The sequence below is a fragment of the Xenopus laevis genome, chromosome 5S (assembly GCF_017654675.1).
Source record: "Xenopus laevis strain J_2021 chromosome 5S, Xenopus_laevis_v10.1, whole genome shotgun sequence".
NCBI lineage: Eukaryota > Metazoa > Chordata > Amphibia > Anura > Pipidae > Xenopus > Xenopus laevis.
Window position 1 is genome coordinate 22,286,615 of NC_054380.1, and position 19,126 is coordinate 22,305,740.

The 19,126-nt window shown below is 40.5% G+C and overlaps 1 protein-coding gene across 2 annotated transcripts in view; it reads left to right on the top strand.

Moving 5' to 3' along the window:
- Positions 1-19,126, top strand: part of ttc7a.S (tetratricopeptide repeat domain 7A S homeolog) — a 189,817-nt gene that overhangs the window by 106,348 nt on the left and 64,343 nt on the right. For both annotated transcript variants that reach the window (XM_018265041.2, XM_041564285.1), the window contains one exon: positions 18,016-18,132. In XM_018265041.2, the coding sequence (XP_018120530.1) occupies positions 18,016-18,132 (117 nt within the window). The remainder of the gene's footprint in view (positions 1-18,015; positions 18,133-19,126) is intronic.

Here is a 19,126-nt window from a genome sequence, read left to right on the forward strand (position 1 = left end):
GACATGAACCTGTGACAGGCAAGTGTCAGATTTCATTTTGCTTTGATTTCATTTTCATTTTGATTTCAACCCTTGAAATTAAAGACGTGATTTTATGTGGTCTGTATATAAAGAGGACACAACGGCATTATTTGCACATTTTGTCAGTGAACTGCAGCAGCCTCCATGCCAGGAAGGCTTCACTAATCTCACGAGCTCTTCCTTAGCGACAGGGAAAGCTCCCGACCAATCGGGGACTTCTGCCGCAGCCTTTAGCTCACTTTGGTGTCCAATAGGAAAGACGAATAAATCAGGAAGCATCAGACATTACCAGGGCAACCAGGAGGCGAAGGCATTGTTTGGATTCTGCTTCAGGGGACTGAGTATTGAGCAGGGATGTCACCCTGTATTTAGTACACGTCTCATATTAAAAAAACTGAAGCGCAAATAGGCAGATTTCTAATGTTCTCATGCTGGAAAGACATCTCTGTCACTGAAACTATTTTTGCAATGGTGGTACAACAAGCGGCCCTCCAGCTGTTGCAAACATTTCATTCCCATCATCCTCAGAAACGTGGGCAGCCGCGGGGTTTCAGCACTGAATAAATATGCCATCTGCACATCATTTTACCTCATAACAGTTTCACCTTGTTTCACGTGATTATTTACCCAGAACTATTGTGTGCTATAGAAAAGTAGTGGTTTTTTTTTTATCCTTGTGCTGTTTTTTCTACCGACGGGGGAATTGATTTTAGCTGATATTACTTATGGCCACGAGGCAGAAAAGGGCAGCTATGGTCAATGTCCAAGAGGAGAATAAATGAATAAAAAAATTACCCGTGCAGACTCACCCCCGTGTCATTCTTGTGTATATCAGAGAAGGAGGCAGGAGAGAAGGGTGCTTGCCAATTCAACACAGAGCTCTAACACTGGTCAGCAAGAGGAAATAGACCACAATCCTTCTCTAAGGAGATAATAGTATGGCCTTTCTTCTTTTTACTATACTCTGTCCAAGTGGAGATGTGTGTGGCCCTCCAAAGGATTTATGTGGCCCTCCAAAGGATTTATATGGCCCCCAGTCATCTTGAGGCTCTGTAGACTTCACTATGTGATTTTAATTAAACGCAGCCCTCAAACCTGCTGTATAGGAACTGGTTGTCCCACTGCATATAATAGACAGCACTGTCTCAAGTGATTTATTAAGGCTTGAGAGTATGAGCAAACCCACACGCATTGGGATATTGTCCATTGTTCAACAGACTGAATCATCTCAATCATGGCAAGGTATATTGGACGATGTTGAACAGGTATGACTAGAGTACAGTTGGGTCTGCTGTATAGTCCCAGCTAACGGCAAGCGAGCCTGCAAATTTTGTTCACTGGGGGATGTGTTATGCAGGCCCGGATTTGTGGAAAGGCCACAAAGGCCTGGGCCTAGGGTGGCAGAATTTTAGGGGGACGGCAAGCTGCCCAACCACACCCGCATTGATTCAAAAGCACTGGTGATTCACAGGAGATACAATAGTTTTTAAAATGTTTCCATCAATCCCCATTACTCTTGACCTGATGCTGAAAATTTGCGCCTGTGCACAAAGGAAGAGGAAGGGGGAGATGAATGTGAGAGGGCCTAGGGGCGCCTGCTATTAAAATCTGGCCCTGGTCTTATGTACAACACATATACTTTAAATAACGCACTCACAAGTCCTAAAACCAAACTTTTTAGCAAAAACATTTACCACCACAGTTTGAGAATTTCTAGATGTTTCCCACAGTTTTGTTGCTCTTGATTGCAGTAAGTCAGGCAGTTGGTAAAATAATGGAACATGTTTATGGAATATGTATCTATTATAATATTTATAAAATGTATAATAAATATATAATACACAAAAGCCATGAAATGTCCTGTAAATTATATCCTTATAAACGGTGAGTTCTGATGTCATCAGTTATAAACGGTGAGTTCTGATGTCATTTCTGTCACATGACTTGCTGAAATGTGTGTATTATAATAAATAAAGTACCCCCAGTTGTAAAATATGAGGATATTAGAAGTTACCTAATATCCTCAGAGTTTCATGACCTCGTGTTTTTATATGGTCATGAAACTCCTCGGTAACTTATAATATCCTTATATTTTACAAAAGGGGGTACTTTATTCACTATATAATATATAAAACTATATATGTTTGCAGGTAATAACTCACAGGGTTGACAGGCGTTTATACAGAGGTTTTGTACAAAATTGACTTTGCATGTCGCCAGTTTTTGTATAAAATAGGACTTTCTGACTCATGGCCCCTTAACTGTTGGTGAAGAACCATCAGCACCCCTGACTGGTTTGTTAAAGGGGTTGTTCACCTTTAAAGGAGAACTAAAACCTAAATATGAATGAGGCTACAAATGTCATATTTTATATATTGAACTTATTGCACCAGCCTAAAGTTTCAGCTTGTCTATAGCAGCAATGATCCTGGACTGCAAACTTGTCACAGGGGGTCACCATCTTGGAAAGTGTCTGTGACACTCACATGCTCAGTGGGCTCTGAGCAGCTGTTGAGAAGCTAAGCTTAGGGTCGTCGCAAATTATCCAGCAGAAAATGAGGTTGGTCTGTAATATAAGCTGATGCTACAGGGCTGATTATTAAATTCTGATGCTAATCGCACTGGTTTCTGTGCTGCCATGTAGTAATTATCTGTATTAATTAGTAATCAGCCTTATACTGTGACATTTCTATTCTATGTGCACTGTATATTGTCCCTAAGCTCAGTAAGTGACAGCAGCACAGAGCATGTGCAGTGAATCAGCAGAAAAGAAGATGGGGAACTACTGGGGCATCTTTGGAGACACTGATCTTCCCTCCTAAAGGGCTGTGGTTGCCTTGGGCTGGTACAGAAGCACAAGACATAATGTACAACGTTTCTAGCTACTTCTTTATTTAGGCTTTAAGTCTCCTTTAAGCTAACGTCTAGTATCTTTTAAAATGGCTAATTCTAAGCAACTTTTCAATTGGCATTTTTTTTGTAATAGTTTTTTTAATTATTTGCCTTCTTCTTCTGACTCTTTCTACCTTTCAAATGGGGGTCACTGACCCCATCTAAAAAAACAAATGCTCTGTAAGGCTACATATGATATTGCTACTTTGTATTACTCATCTTTCTATTTAGGCCTCTCCTATTCATATTCCAGTCTCTTATTCAAATCAGTGCATGGTTGCTAGGGTTATTTGGACCCTAACAATCAGAGTGCTGAACTACAAACTGCAGAACTGCAGAATAAAAAGCTAAATAACTCAAAAACCACAAATAATAAAAAATTAAAACCATTCGCAAATTGTCTCAGAATAATACTCTCTACAGCATACTAAAAGTTAATTATAAGGTGAAGAACCCCTTTAAGATACCAACTAAAGGACTGCTGGTTGGGTGGCAATGAGCATTACATTCGCCATCTAGCGCTGCTGTCATACTCTTCTCCTGATCTGGTGCTCTAACAACATGTTAATATTGAGTTTCTATACAAGTGACTTTTTTTTATTTGCAGAGAAAGGGCAATTGCAATTCACTTTAGGTTTTTATAATCCCCAGTTGTCTTCCCACATAGGCAAAGCCTAGCTCAGCTGCGCCAATAGTATTTTTATAGAACGGATATTTTCCATAGCCCCAGGTTCCATGCATGGAGTGTAGCCATAGTAACGCAACTGCCATACATATCATGGCTGTAAATAAGATGTTAAGGAGTGGCCTTGGAGTAATTATAATCAGTGCAGAATGGAAGAATTAGAAACAGATCTTCTCACCTTCAAACTGGAGCATGTGAGTAGGTTCCATTGTCTCACTGTTTTTCTCCCATTTCTATGTGTCTCTCATGGGCTGAGGATATAACAATAGGTACCCTAAATTTAGCCTTTTGCAGCCATGCAAAATCATGCTTCCTATTAAAATGTTAAATCTAGTGCAGCTTTTCAGCCTTTATGCTGCTAAAACTATTATTTTTTTATAGATGTGTTTTATGTTTGCCAGGAGATAACAGAAGCCGCTGTTGGCTGGAATTATCACAAGGGCTGGAATGTTATAGGCCAATAGAGAGTCACTTGACACGCTTGGGGTCACTAATGTTTGTAGAGAAAGGGCCGATGCAGGAATTATGCTATGTTTATCCTATATTTATATATATAGACAACATATTATTTAACACCTTCCAGAGATACATCATTGACAACAGTACCTGGTGAGCTTTCTATTTTCTGTAAAAACAACAGATAAATTGGAAAAAAAACACAAAAAAACGATGCAAGAAAACACAAGCAAGAGTATCCCCCCAACCCGCACACCACACATTAATAAAATTAGATTTTTCAACCATGAACGCAGTGGAAAGTTAATATGGGCATAAAGGGCCATGTGGTTTTTGCCCACAATGTAGCATTTCCCCTAGAATAAGGGGTGCACACTACGTTGGGTCCAGACAACTTGCACATGGTGCATTAATATGGATACGTCAGTTTTGGCAAATTGCATGCAATTTGTGCCACATGTTTTTTCCCCCCTATATTTGTGTTTGTATGGCTTCACTTCCAGCACATGGCATTAAAATGGCTTTAGCATCCAATTCACATTGAACTTGACAGTTGCACCTATTGATGCCACCGGGGCTGCCATCAGAAATCACGTGGCCTCGTATGACAAACTTTTCTGGGCCCCTCCCCAGACCCGTTGCACCCACTTACAAGTTAAAAAAACCTATTGGTGGCCAGGGCTCCCCTTCAAGTAAAAAAAAAAACATTGGTGGCTGGGGTCCCCCCCTACAAGTCAAAAACAATTGGTGGGCAGGGCACCCCATAAAAGTAAAAAAAAAAACACCATTGATGATATTGGTGGTCAGGGGTCCCATAGAAGTTTAAAATAAAAACATTGGTGGTCAGGCTCCATAGAATATTTAAAAAAAACTTTGGTGGCCAGGGGTTTATGAAAATGGAAGTTTGTGACTTCAGGCCCTTTCAGTAGCTCGGCTCTTCGCCGGCTTTGGGTCTACGGCTCTTCCAATTTTTGGCCCTCCTTTGCCAACAATGCTTTCACTCAAGGGGGCCCAGCTAATTCAGAAAGTGCAGCCTGGGACAACTGTAGCCTCTGTGCCCCCCCACCCCTGATGATGGCCCTAGATGCCACCCTTAAGGGAACCTTGGATTTACTGCCAGGTATAGGCTGCTGGTAATTGGAAGATTCCCTTTCGTGAATGCATAAACTTATTGGGTACAACTTAACATGATTATTATGTCACAAGTTACAACAGAAATGTTTGGACTTATTTAAGCAACCCAATGAAATTGCTGCTGATTTTCACCCTAAACTAACCTTTGGCTCTAATGGCCGATACTATTGCAGCTGCTTCACACCTTCTGCTGTAGGCGTATATCATTTTATATCCTCCAGCAATTCTGTGCTGACTAGGGAGGTGCTCCATGTGTCTATGTAGTAAATCTGCCAAGGCATAGACTCCAGTCACAGACATGACATCATCAAGTGTAACATTACAGAAGACTCTGTGTCTTTCTAGGGCTCTTCTTGGTGCACCATAAATCTGACACTGATAATGGAAAGTCATTCCTGGCTCCAGCTTGTTTTATCCAAGGGTGGAAATAAACTGTGGCATACAAGAAGTAAAGGAGCTTCCCAGCAGTAATATTGCTTTTATTCTTATATTTAGTATCTGATAATAATACCCAGTATATATGTTTTGTTGTCTGGGGCAAATAGAAACCTTCCAAAGGTCAATGGAAAACTGGATGTTGGCAGCAGAATAGAGTTGAATGGGAAAGTCATCTTGTAAGAGAAATTTTTATAATGGCCATAGCGTTAAGATTTTTAAAAGATCTTTTCATTATCATAAGACCAAGCTTATCCTAAAACGATTGTTTAAATGTACAATTTGTCCATCAACTAAAAAGACCATTTCAAGCGAAATTGTCTAGTTGGAGCAAGGAAAACTGTGGGTAACTGCCTGCATGGCCCCAGGGTTGGATTTCGTCGCCCCCCATCCCCCCCTTTTACTCTCTCAAATTTTCATTATCGGGAGCAATGGAGATGGGTAATTAAAAAAAAATTATTGTATCTCCTGAGTATCCCCAGTGTTTTTGAACCAATGTGGGTGTGGTTGGGCAGCATGCCGCCCCTAAAATCCTGCCACCCTAGGCCTGGGCCTTGGTGGCCTCTCCACATATCCTGGCCTGCATGGCTCAGCAAATAATTGGACAATTTCACTGTGAACGATGAAAATCTTCTAACCTGCCAGATCGATTTTCTGACCGACGTTGGAGGAAAAATCATTAGATGCATGATCGTGGGAGCCCATTTACCTCACGATAATTTGACGGACAAGTCGGATCGCACTAAAATTGGTCATTAGGGAGAGAAAAATCTTAAGTCTACGGCTGCCTTAAGAGAGCGAAAACCATTTTAGTGTCACTAGTAGTGGTGGAGAGGGAAGGGCATGCAGGAAAATGATGTGAAAATGGGTCAGTGTGTTATATCTGCAAACATTTGCTGTAATCCTGTCCTATGAATAAAGAAAGCTTTTGAATTGGAGGAGGTTTTTGATCTTTCACTGTGAGATAAAGCCCAGATGAACAACAATGTATGTGCATTGCAAAGCAGAGGAGATTACTAATTATGTCTCCTCTAGTTATAGGAAGTTGTTTGATGAATCAACATAACTCAGATTAAGTGGGATATTACCTTTGCCTTCACATTCTGCAGTGTATTCACAGGAAAAAGATATTTATTAATAAAGGGTTGGTGATTTGGAGGAATTCAGATGTCATTCCCTTAATGATGTGTGTTTGTGGAGAATAATGGATTGTATAATTCCCAGAAGTCATTTACATTTGCCTTTAAGGCTTTTCAGGGTTATAGCACTGTGGTTTACACTTTGGAACCCAGAGTGTTTTGCAGCATGGTAATGGTTAATCTGATTACTATGCGTTTTGTGTCTGCACAGAAATACATATTTCCACCCTGCAGTCTGGAGCATTATCTACATGGCAACTCTAATGGAATGCTCAACAAAGAATAAGCCTATCAATTTTAGGCTTCTGTACCAGCCCAAGATCACCACAACCCTTTAGCAGTAAAGATTTGTATCTCTGAAGAGGCCCCCAGTAGGAGGGAAGAGTGATGGAGGGAGGGAGGGAGGGGAGAGCTACAGAGGGGAGGGAGGGAAGAGTGACGAAGGGGAGGTGAAAGCGTCGGTGGGAGGGGGAGTGACAGAGTGGAGGGGGCAGAGCAACGGAGGGTAGGGATGGAGGAGAGAGCAACAGAGGGAAGGGAGAGTGACAGAAGGGAAGGAGGGATGGGAGATCAATGGAGGGGAGAGAGCAATGGAGGGGAGGAAGGGAAGAGCAAGGGAGGGGAGAGTGATGGAGGGGAGGTCGACGGGAGGGAAGATTGATGGAGGGGAGAGTGACAGAGGGGAGGGAACATGAACTAGGGGTAGGCAGAAGGCACTTTAACAGGTACCTGCCCAGTGCCAGCCCTGGCAATTACCCACAACCCCTAAGCATAGAAGCCCCTAGTTCTAGCTCTGATGATTGCTCACAACCCCTAAGCATAGAAGCCCAGAGTACATTGGGCATGTACAATTTGCCTGACACCAGTGGCATAAAACTGCACTCAAGCCCATCCCCGTCTGCCCCCCCCACACCTGTACCCGTGCAACACACAGGCTGTTACCATTGGATCTTTTTGTAGCTTGCTTGATTTCACCCTACTGGGGGTGGGGCACCCACTTGTAGTTGCACCCACTGATTTGCCAGTAGTTACACCCTCACGGACATTCAAAAGATTGTCTAACAAGATCAGGGAACTGCTGTGAACAACTGTGGAGACCTGCATCATTATTCTAATAGGGCTGCCTATTTTTTGGGCTGGTACATTAAGTACATTTTAAAAAAATACTCTAGCCAGTTTGGTTCTTTAATGCCATCAGCTCTTCTTGGCCAGTTGTCTCTCTCTCTCTTACGCATAATATAATCATATTAATTATTATATATAATAATCATATTATGTATTATACACAATATCTTTTAATTGAAGACAATATATTACAGCAACATTTTCTTAATAGGGGTCCCTGTGATGGTGGTAAATGCCCTCTAAAATCTGTTAGCCTGATCATTGAAATTCTAGGCTTGATTTTGGAGATAGTAGGTGAATCAAAGGATGGACCAGGGAAATGGCAGAGTAGATCACAGAGGTGTTAAGGTGAACAGGCCCAGGATGCTGTAAGATGCCATAGACATTCACTGTTTATTGGGCCTGTGAGGGACTGCTTGAGCCTCTGTGAACTTGAACTTCCAGGGCCTATTCTAAATCAGCTAGCAGCTAGCAATGATATTTTAAATTGATACTTTGTCATACAGTGCAGAAAATGCCTGAAAAGTAGTTCAGCTGCAAGAATGTTGCTCTTTGGTAAATAGACACAGAGCCAAAACATACTGTGTATGTGTCTTTTCCAAAGATCCTCTGATACTCTTGGCCTTAGGCATCTTTAAATAAATATAAGTATTATATGACCCGTTGTTCACATTCATCTACCTGTTCAACAGGAATACACTGCCAATAGGAGGGTTAGCTCATCAGAATTAAGCTGTAATAAGTATTTTTGTACATTTATGTACAGTATATTATGAACCAGATGAATATGAAATTTTCCTGATTTAATTTCTACTTCCACAGAAGTCTGAGCACCATACTCACACGTATTTTGGTACTTGGTACACTGATCACAGATCGGACAACATGATATCCAAGCTATGACAAGAGAACTCTAGTTTTGCATGACATTCCATGCACTCTTTTTAGATGGACTGGTATGTGGCACATGACCCCCAAACTGTGAAGCAGAATTGACTAACAGTTGTGAATGTCAGGAATTTAAGGAGCACATACTTATATGGTGCACATAAAAGTAACCACAGTTGCCACATGTCTAAAATATGTTGCCCTGGCCTAAGCACTTTGCACAGATAGAGATAATTATCCTACACTTGGCACTATATTAAGTTGGCATTATAAAACATAATGCTTTATGGCAACAGAGCTTTACATTAAAGGAAACTTACCCTTACATTTTTGACTATGACAATGTAAGATTTTATATTAGGTCTTAGTTTTTATTGTTTTTAGTTTTATCTTCTACAATTCTCCATTTTAGACTGTTTTGTTACTAGGCTCCATGTAGTTGTAGTTCAAACTTATTGATTGCAGGTTGACAACCTCTGCCTTATAAATTAACCTTATAAATAAACCAAAGATTTTTTAGCAGAGAAGTACTGATGGTTTTAGTAAACACAGAAAGTAAGTGAATGGAGATACAAAGACACATATTTTGGAGAGTGGGACCCATGGTTTAAGGCATTGATTCCCAAACTGCAGGGCTAGTTCCCCTGGTGGGGCTTGGAGTAGCGACAGGGCAGTTCAGCTTGTAGACAATTAGGTTGAAATTTGGGGTGAATAGTTATTTGTTCTCCAAAATATGAATGAAAGCCAATCTTGAAGGTCGGTTAGGTTGAGACTTGGGGTGAATTATTTGTTCTCCTAGATATGAATGAAGGCCAAGATTGAAGGTCAGTTACATTGAGATTTGGGGTAAATGTTATTTGTTCTCCGAGATACAAATGAAGGCCAAGATTGAAGAACAGTTAAATTGAGATTTGGGGTAAATGTTATTTGTTCTCCAAAATATGAATGAAAGCCAATCTTGAAGGTCGGTTAGGTTGAGATTTGGGGTGAATGGTTATTTGTTCTCCTAGATATGAATGAAGGCCAAGATTGAAGGTCAGTTACATTGAGATTTGGGTTAATGTTATTTGTTCTCCTAGATACAAATGAAGGCCAAGATTGAAGATCAGTTAAATTGAGATTTGGGGTAAATGTTATTTGTTCTCCTAAATACGAATGAAAGCCAATCTTAAAGGTCAGTTACGTTGAGGTTTGGGGTGAATGGTGATTTGTTCTCCTAGATACTGTACAAATGAAGGCCAAGATTGAAGGTCAGTTACATTGAGATTTGCGGCGAGTGGTGATTTTTTTCCTAAATACAACTGAAGGCCAAGATTTAAGGTCTGTTAGATTGAGATTCAGGGAGAAAACTCCAGAAACCAGTGGTTTATGGTCTTGTTGTTGCTCCCTAGCACACAATCTTGGGAACACAAGGACATCAATAAACCAGATTCCATCCAATAAAGTCAAGTATTACATTTTTATATCCACCTTTCTGCCAACGATGGGTGATGTGAAGGTGCAATTTCCCTGCTTAACAACTAAATGGAGCTACAGGGGCACAGAGACCTCTTTCAGCAAAGCTCCGAAAATAGGAAAAAAAACCCGAAATAGTCATGATAGACGAGGAATTTTAGAATCCAGGAACTTGTTAATAAATATTTCCCCAGTGTAGGCTTAAAATTGGCAGTATTTTTAGAGCGTTGAAATCATTCGCTAGGTATTTAACTGTGTAGGGAAAATATTACTTTGCGCAACAATAAAGATTTTATAACCTTAACAAATCTTTCCCACTGCAACATCCAGGGAGAGTTAGAGAGAGTTAGAAATAATGCTCTGCCAACGGACCTGTGCAGTCAGGGATATTTTTATCTCAGGCCATAGGCTGTGAGTTGAATCTTTCCAAACCTCCGAGCCTAATCACACAGCGATTCAGCTGTTCCTATGTTTATTTAATAGGAAAATGAATAAATGCAGCCATTACTGGAGAGAGTATGTTATACATCAGCACACCTTTACTGTAAATAAGCACATTCGCCCCAGCCACAGAACTATAAAGCTGCAAGTACATGCAGCTTAATGGCTTCATAACCACAAGCTGAAACCACATCTGCTTTTACTTTCAAAGTAATGGACCCCCCCCCCCCCCCTTAATCCACTGCATTCATTCTTCATTCCAAAAGTGTCATGTTGACTCGGATTGGCTGGCTAAGCCTGCAGCAATGCTGCAATGTGTTTGAGGTCCATCTTTGCAGCTGTGATCCTGTGCCTGGGCTCAAGTTCAGCTTCATTTAGGCACCCGCTACAGTTTATCCGGACCCAATGCCCACTGCCGTTTGTTTTTATTGTCCAGTCTGCCATAAAATATAGAGATACTTGGTACTTTTACAGTTAAAAATTTAAAAGAAAAAAGAGTCAAGCGGTCATGTTCACAATATTGGCTACGGATTCATGAATTTAGGTGCAACATGACTAACTTAAAGGGATACTGTCATGGGAAAAAAATTTTTTTCAAAATGAATCAGTTAATAGTGCTGCTCCAGCAGAATTCTGCACTGAAATCCATTTCTCAAAAGAGCAAACAGATTTTTTTTATATTCAATTTTGAAATCTGACATGGAGCTAGACATATTGTCAATTTCCCAGTTGCCCCAAGTCATGTGACTTGTGCTCTGATAAACTTCAATCACTCTTTACTGCTGTACTGCAAGTTGGAGTGATATCACCCCCTCCCTTTTCCCCCCAGCAGCCAAACAAAAGAACAATGGGAAGGTAACCAGATAACAGCTCCCTAACACAAGATAACAGCTGCCTGGTAGATCTAAGAACAACACTCAATAGTAACAACCCATGTCCCACTGAGACACATTCAGTTACATTGAGAAGGAAAAACAGCAGCCTGCCAGAAAGCATTTCTCTCCTGAAGTGAAGGCACAAGTCACATGACCAGGGGCAGCTGGGAAATTGACAGAATGTCTAGCCCCATGTCAGATTTCAAAATTGAATATAAAAAAATCTGTTTGCTCTTTTGAGAAATGGATTTCAGTGCAGAATTCTGCTGGAGTAGCACTATTAACTATTGAAAAAAACATGTTTTCAGATAAGCTTATGAATATGGCACCAACTCTGACCCGGTGCTTTTTTTTTTTTTACTGTACCCAACCACTTCCGAAACTGAGCCTGTTACTGCTTGGGTGTTGCCAGGGCATGGTGTATAGGAGCAGATATTTAACTTAGGCCTTCGGTCTACAAAATTGATAGTTTTGCTGATTGTAAGGAAGGGCCAGAAGAAAGCTTAGTACAAGGAAGACATCCAAATGTAATGAGTATAAATAAGAACTCAACAAATATAAAGTGTGTTCCAGGAGCACCAGCACAAGACCCTCAGCAAGGGGTACATAAAGCCTGTATACATCAACCTCAAAATTGGGAAACAGGCACTCAAAAATCAGGATCAAAAACCATGAAGGTTACCAAGAAAAACAAGTTAAAAACAAAAACTTCTGTCGTAAATATATATCTTATGGCTAATGCGAAAGGCATCATTAGAGATGTGACTTGTTTCCAATTTATTTTTCTTGGTGACCTTTGTGGTTTTTGAGTGCCAGAATAAAGCCTGCATGCAATATTAAGCATTGATGCCAGGACCATTCCTTCTAACACTCTACACCTTCCATATAATAGGAAGAGCCAAGAGGTCCAGGCAAGCAGTGGAAACATTGTCTTTAAACCAGACCAGACTGGACTCTAAAAATCCATCTGGAACCTTTCCTTCTTTACCTGTCTCCTCTCTCTTTGTGTAGGTGGTACTGGCTTTGTGTAGAAAAACTCACCTTATGGTCTTTACAGATACGTACAGTATATAAGGGGCCTGACTCCATAGGTTGTTTTTAAGTAAGTGGGAACTGATCTCTTTTGCACATAGAATGTAATAATCTCTTGGATTAGAGTCCAACTGTGCCTTACATTAGCCTTACCATAGGAGGCCAAATGCTGCCATCTGCTCGGCAGAAGCAATGGCAGAGACCAATAAGACTTTCCTAGAAACTACTGATTTTCTAGTTAGGGATTAAATTTGTTCAGATGCTTAAAAATTATGATGCATTCATTTTTTTGAAGTTGCTTATCCCAAAAGAGTTCAACATATTTTGAGCCGTTTAATACAATATAACCATCCCTACTAAGGCCCCTACTCAGTCTCTCTTACATTATATACTGTTATAATGTGTATTTTGTACAAATCCCCAAATTCCCTTTCACTGTATGTACTGTATGTAGTGTGTATTTCCTTTTCAAGTGATTGGGTAGCGCTGAAGCCCAGCATTATTTCAGAGGTCATACAGTACTGCAGCTTTGGGTTTACTATTTAGTGTGATAATGAAGTGCAGCATCTCGCTGAGTGGCAACGATCCAGACAGGCAGAAGTCTGTGCTTTCAGCAGTAACTGGAGTAGCATGTTAAGTACAATGTTGACGAGTTGTGGTCTCGGGTCTTAGGGAGAAGCCTCCATCCGTAAAGAGGTGGAAGCAGAAAGGCACTAGATTAAAGGCAGCACATCCATTATATCAATTTTGCTTCTGGATGCCAGCAAATTAACAGCCCATGCTTTGTAGGTTAATAAGGATTTAAATAAATTCCATTTATATGAAAACAGTGAATGTACTGGAAAGCTTCATTTATCCCCGCATGACATGATCGTTGTTTCTCTGCTGTATACAAAGAACCCTTTTGCATCAGCAGTTACGGATAAAAGCAGCCCTTTAGCAAAGAGAAGTTGGTATCAGTAATAGCAGATGCCTTACTTAGCGCTGGACTGGCACATTCCGCACAGCTTTTATGGTTGCTTAGGGCAATAGCATGTGTTTGGAGTATGAGTCAAATCAAAATTGAACCAATATTCGGCATCGCTAGGAGCTGGACGTCGTATTAAAGTTTCTACTGAAACGAAGGAATGGGCACAATGCAGAGTAATTAATATCGCACATTCAGGTATAGCTGGCATAAATGTGACGTGAGGGTGGTTGGCTCATTGCAATTGTCATCTTGGCTTTATAAGTTGCTGTTCTTGGCGCAAATACCGCATTTTAATGGTTTGAATTTCTGCTGCTTTACAGTTGACAGGCATTATTAATGCTACCCTCTGCTGGGCGCTTTCCACTCCCACGAATTGAAAGCGACAAAGGTTATAGACTACCCACTATGTATGGTTACCAAATTATTGGAAAAACCAGGGGCACTACAAATAAATGCATGCTGTTGGGCATCAGTCATTGGAAACTGATTGCATGAATATTATCCATGCAACCAGCACAGTCCTTTTAAATAGACTTGATAGTGTGCCCCAATTACACATTATCAGTGATGCCAAGACAGGTCCTTTTAGATTGGTGTGTTTGTGTGACATTTGTTGTACTCTGAAAACAGCTGGAGGTCTTGAGTTTGGACATCCCTGTCCATTACTAAGTAGGGATTATTTAAAATCCTCCATTCCTTTGATGCTGTCAATATGCCCTTGATTCATTTCATATTAAGGCTGGTGGCACGTGGTTGTGTTTCCGTAGAAAGGGAAATGAGGTGCGTAAAATTAAAGCTGTGTCAGGTGGATATGGCTGCAGTCAAGATGCCCAAATAGTGCCCCGACATGCCCCATCTGAATCTCATGGGCAGTATGTATCCCAATCAAATGAAGGGCAATATGAATTATGAATGCCACATATGTAACTGAGTGCAACATGCAGATGGAAATGTCCAGTGCTCTATTATCCTAGAGCCCCATAGCACTTTCAGAGGGTTGAGGAACCCTCCCTAGACCCAATGTAGAAGAGCCCATGGCTATCTCACCCCAGGTACTTTGTCGATTATACTTTTTTTTGTAAATTGTATTTTAAGTGATACAGCCTTCCAGACTTTTTATTCAGAAACTCTCCAGTTTGCAATTTCAGCCATCTGGTTGTTCAGGTCCAAACAAGTCACACTTGTGAATAAATCTATGTGCAAAGCACGGGCACTGAGAATAGTGTTTATGAATGAAATATAGTGACAGTTAGTGATGGGTGAATTTATTTGCCATGCGTGAATTCGCTGCGAATTTCCAAGTTTTGCTGTTTTTTTTACGCCAACACCGGCAACAATTTGGACAGCGGTGACGATTAACAGATACCCATTAACAGATGCTCACCTGTCCGTTGATGCCGGCGCCCCATTTTGACACCGGTGTTTCGCAAATTTTTCACGAAATTCGTGGCAAAGCGAAACAGGATCAATTCGCCCATCACTAGTGACAGTCTATGTGCAGCTGTCTGTTAATCCCCATATCCATATTGATAAATAATTCACGGGATTTATACAAGATGCTGTCACACCCTTAAGGTGTTGACATAGTTTACTGCAACTGTAATCAGTTGCAAGAAACCTCCATCTGTTGTTTTGGCTTCATGCATCAAAATGGGTATTTAAAGAAGAAGTTTAGCATGATGTAGACCAGGGATCCCCAACCTTTTGAACCCGTGAGCAACATTCAGAAGTAAAAGGAGTTGGGGAGCAACACCAGCATGAAAAATGTTCTTGGGGTGCCAAATAAGGGCTGTGATTGACCATTTGGTAGCCCCTATGTGGTTTGTCAACCTACATTGAGGCTCAGTTTTTTATACGACCAAAACTTGCCTCCAAGCCTGGAATTCAAAACTAAGCTCCTGCTTTGAAGCAACCAAGAGCAACATCCAAGGGGTTGAAGAGCAACATGTTGCTCACTAGCTACTTGTTGGGGATCACTGATGTAGACAGTAGTGATGTTCCGGCTGGCTGATACCCGTGGGAGCAGGGGGTTTACCCACTGGTTGGGCAGGTTGGAGCCGACCTCAATGCCCCTTTTGTGGGTCGCTGGTGGGTTCATAAAAGGGAGGCAGAAGTTGGATGTGGGTGGGGGCACACAGGTGCAGGTTGAGTTTTTCTTGACCCGCACATGTGGTATACTCTATGTGAGGCAATAGTTTCTGTGGTTATTGACCATACTGGTGGGTGCATCTATATCATTCTCTCCTTTCACATTTAGTGCACAAAGGAACATCACTTTTTTCTTAGGCTCTGTTGCTAATTTGGCCAATGCAGTCAACAGGTATGGGATCTGTCATCCAGAAAGCTCCTGATTATGGAAAGGTCATCTCACATTGATTCCATTTTATCCAAATATTCCAAGTTTTTAAACATGATTTACTTTTTCTTTGTCATAATAAAACAGTAGCTAAGATATAATTAATCTTTATTGTAAACAAAACCCTCCTATTGGGTTTATTTAATGTTTACATGATTTTCTAGTAGACTAGATCTAGACTACATACAAATTACATAAAGATCTGTTATCCAGAAATCCCCAGGTCCTGAGCATTCTTGATAACAGGTCCCCCACCTATACAAATGAAATAAAATGGGCTCTAAACAGGTTTCCATTGGTTGCACTGGTTTATATTCAGCCTGCACGTGGATTGTTCCGTGGATAAAACTGGAACACAATGTACCATAAACAAACTATTGTGCCAGACTTTAACCTTCATTTCCATAAATGCAACATACACAGGCTGAATACATCTGGGCAATTATAAAATGCGCAAAGTGACCCCCTTTGCCTTTAATAAAAGATGAGTTGAGATTGTAGGTTGAACAGGAATGGCATGTGCAAAAAAAAAGGAGCCTGGAATCATTCCAAGCAGATAAATGAATTAGAATGCATTCAAAGGAACATTTGACAGGTAAGCGGATGATTCAGGGTACACTTGACAGCTTATATTGGGATCAGCGGTTTTGCCCTATGAGATCACTGCAAGAAATGAATGCGCGCAGAATGAAATGTGTTTCTTCCGTATAATTACAAATTTATTCTATTTATACCCAGCCCTGAATACCATTTTGCAAGGTTGTTCCTGTTAAAATAAAAAGTATAAGGGGCAATAAACTCTTGTAGACTTAGTCATGTGCCATTTCTCTTCCAACATTTTTGTAGGTCTAGCCATGTGCAGGGTTTTATAATAGGCCGTTGTTAGCTCGTTTTTATGGCAAGCATGCAGCCCATCTCCATTATAATTGCATGTGACATGAATCAGTAGTCGTTGGTGTCTTGACACCAGGAGGGGACTGGAACATGTGAAAGCACTTTGTAGCTTTATATAGAGTCAGCCGTTTGCGTTCGTTAATTCTTATTTTACAACTCATTCAAAACTACCATCCTCTGATGGTGACCTGTGCCTTTGCAGTCTAGAGTGTGGCCATGGTTCCACAGGACTGACTTGAGTAAGGCTTGCCAAACTAGGCAAAAATACTTCTGTCTGGTAAACTTGCCAAATGAGTGGATATTCCCAGGTATGGCCATCTTAATTTAAATACCAATGCTTTCCCTACACCCACCCTCCCTTTGGAATGTTGCTTTTTTTCCTCTTGGTGAAGCATGCATGACTAGCACACTCAGAAGCAATTTTGTGATCACACCCTCATTCCACCCTCGCCCAAGGGTTTTAAATTGTTAAGTGGTCAACACAATTCTCCTTTTATATTGAATCATCCAGACTAATATTATTTGAGACGTTGTGAAAACATAAATTAGTACAGATTAGTTGGGAAAGATAGTGTTGAACTTGGTCTAGAACAGGGGTCCCCAACCCGTGATCCACATTCAAATGTAAAAAGAGTTGGAGAGCAACACAAGCATGAAAAAGTCCCTTTGGGTGCCAAATAAGGGCAGTGAGTGGCCATTTGGTAGCCTCTATGTGGACTGGCAGCCTACAAGAGGCTCTACTTGACACTATACTTAGTTTTTATGCAATTAAAACTTGCTTCCAAGCCTAGAATTCAAATATAAGCACCTGCTTTGACAGCACTTAGAGCAACATCCAAGGGGTTGGAGAGCAACATGTTGCTCACAAGCTACTGGTTGGGGATCACTGGTCTACTAGAAGATACTGCAGATATGGGACAATGCCCAGGTGTCTAATCTGAAGACCTGAGCCTTAGAGGGAGTTTAAGCAATAGCATAATGTGGGTGGAAATTATTATTTGAAATGTATTTTGGGGGGACGTTAGTGTACAACTTGGTCTAGAAGATACTTTAGATATGGGACCATACCCAGCTGTCGACTTAAGTCTTAAGCAATTGCAGAACGTAGGTGGAAAATCATTATTCCAAATGTGTTTTTTTTTCAAATTGTGATTAATATAGTGTTTCAGTTTCTCTTTGCTCTTTTAGTGAACCTATCTTTCACATTTCTTCACTAGTTTACTTTTCACCAAGGCTAAACTGGAGCGGGCCCTCTTTGGACCTGAAGAAGCGCTGGTGACATGCAGACATATGCTGTTCCTGTGGCAGAAGCTGTATAATTACTCACAACTAAGGTAAGAATCAAATGTTAAAGTTTCAAGATTGGACCTTAAATTTACTGTAGATGTGTGTACAGACTGTAATATATGCAGCACACTAGTGCTCATCTCTTTAGAAGAAAGCCATTATATGGACACCAAATGCAGTCCCAAACTAAGTGCTGAATCTGCCCCAAACTGAAACAGAGAGATGGTTCTTAATGAGATGACTGTATGGACAGAACATCCAAGAAAAAGGGCTAAAATTCTGAGACACTTCTTGGTCATACACAAAAAGCCATTGAATAAGCCAATGTGTTTCACCTTTATCAGGACCAAAACCATAAAAAACTATCTAATACATCTGCAAGGAAAGGGAGCCCTGCCCAAAAAAGATATTATAGATCTAATTGTCAATAAAATCTGACACTGACGCCTGTATTAAGAAAGAATGAAGAGAGACACATACTGTAAGTGAAAAGTAATTTGATTATTTCAGAAACATTGCAGAATTTTTAATAAATTATATTTAAAATGTTTCTTATTTCAGTATGAAGCAGCTTGAGTTATATTAACGTGGTTATTTCAGAGACTATACAGGATTTTTAACTGATTATAATTAGAAAGTTTCTTATTTCAGTAAGGAGAAGCTTATATTAAATATTAATTTTTGTTATAGTTCCCTTTTAATTGTAGGGTCCATACTCACTGATTGTACACAAAGTACTATTTCTGTTAAATATAGTTGGTGGGTGGACAGTAGACTTATATTACATATAGACTGCCTATTGATATAGAATTTGGGTGGATCTATAGGATTATGGTGTATGGCATCAGGTCATGGTCTGTGTTAGGAAAGGTTTAATGTATTATATTATTCATTGTAGCTGTGAGAGCCCTGCCCAAGGAAGCAAGCTGACATACTGATGTTGTTTTGCCTTTGAATTCTCCACTGGGACTGTAGGCTAGGTGTCATCCGGAATAATACTGTTAGAATTTCCCATGAATCCTCACACCTCCCTACTTTCCA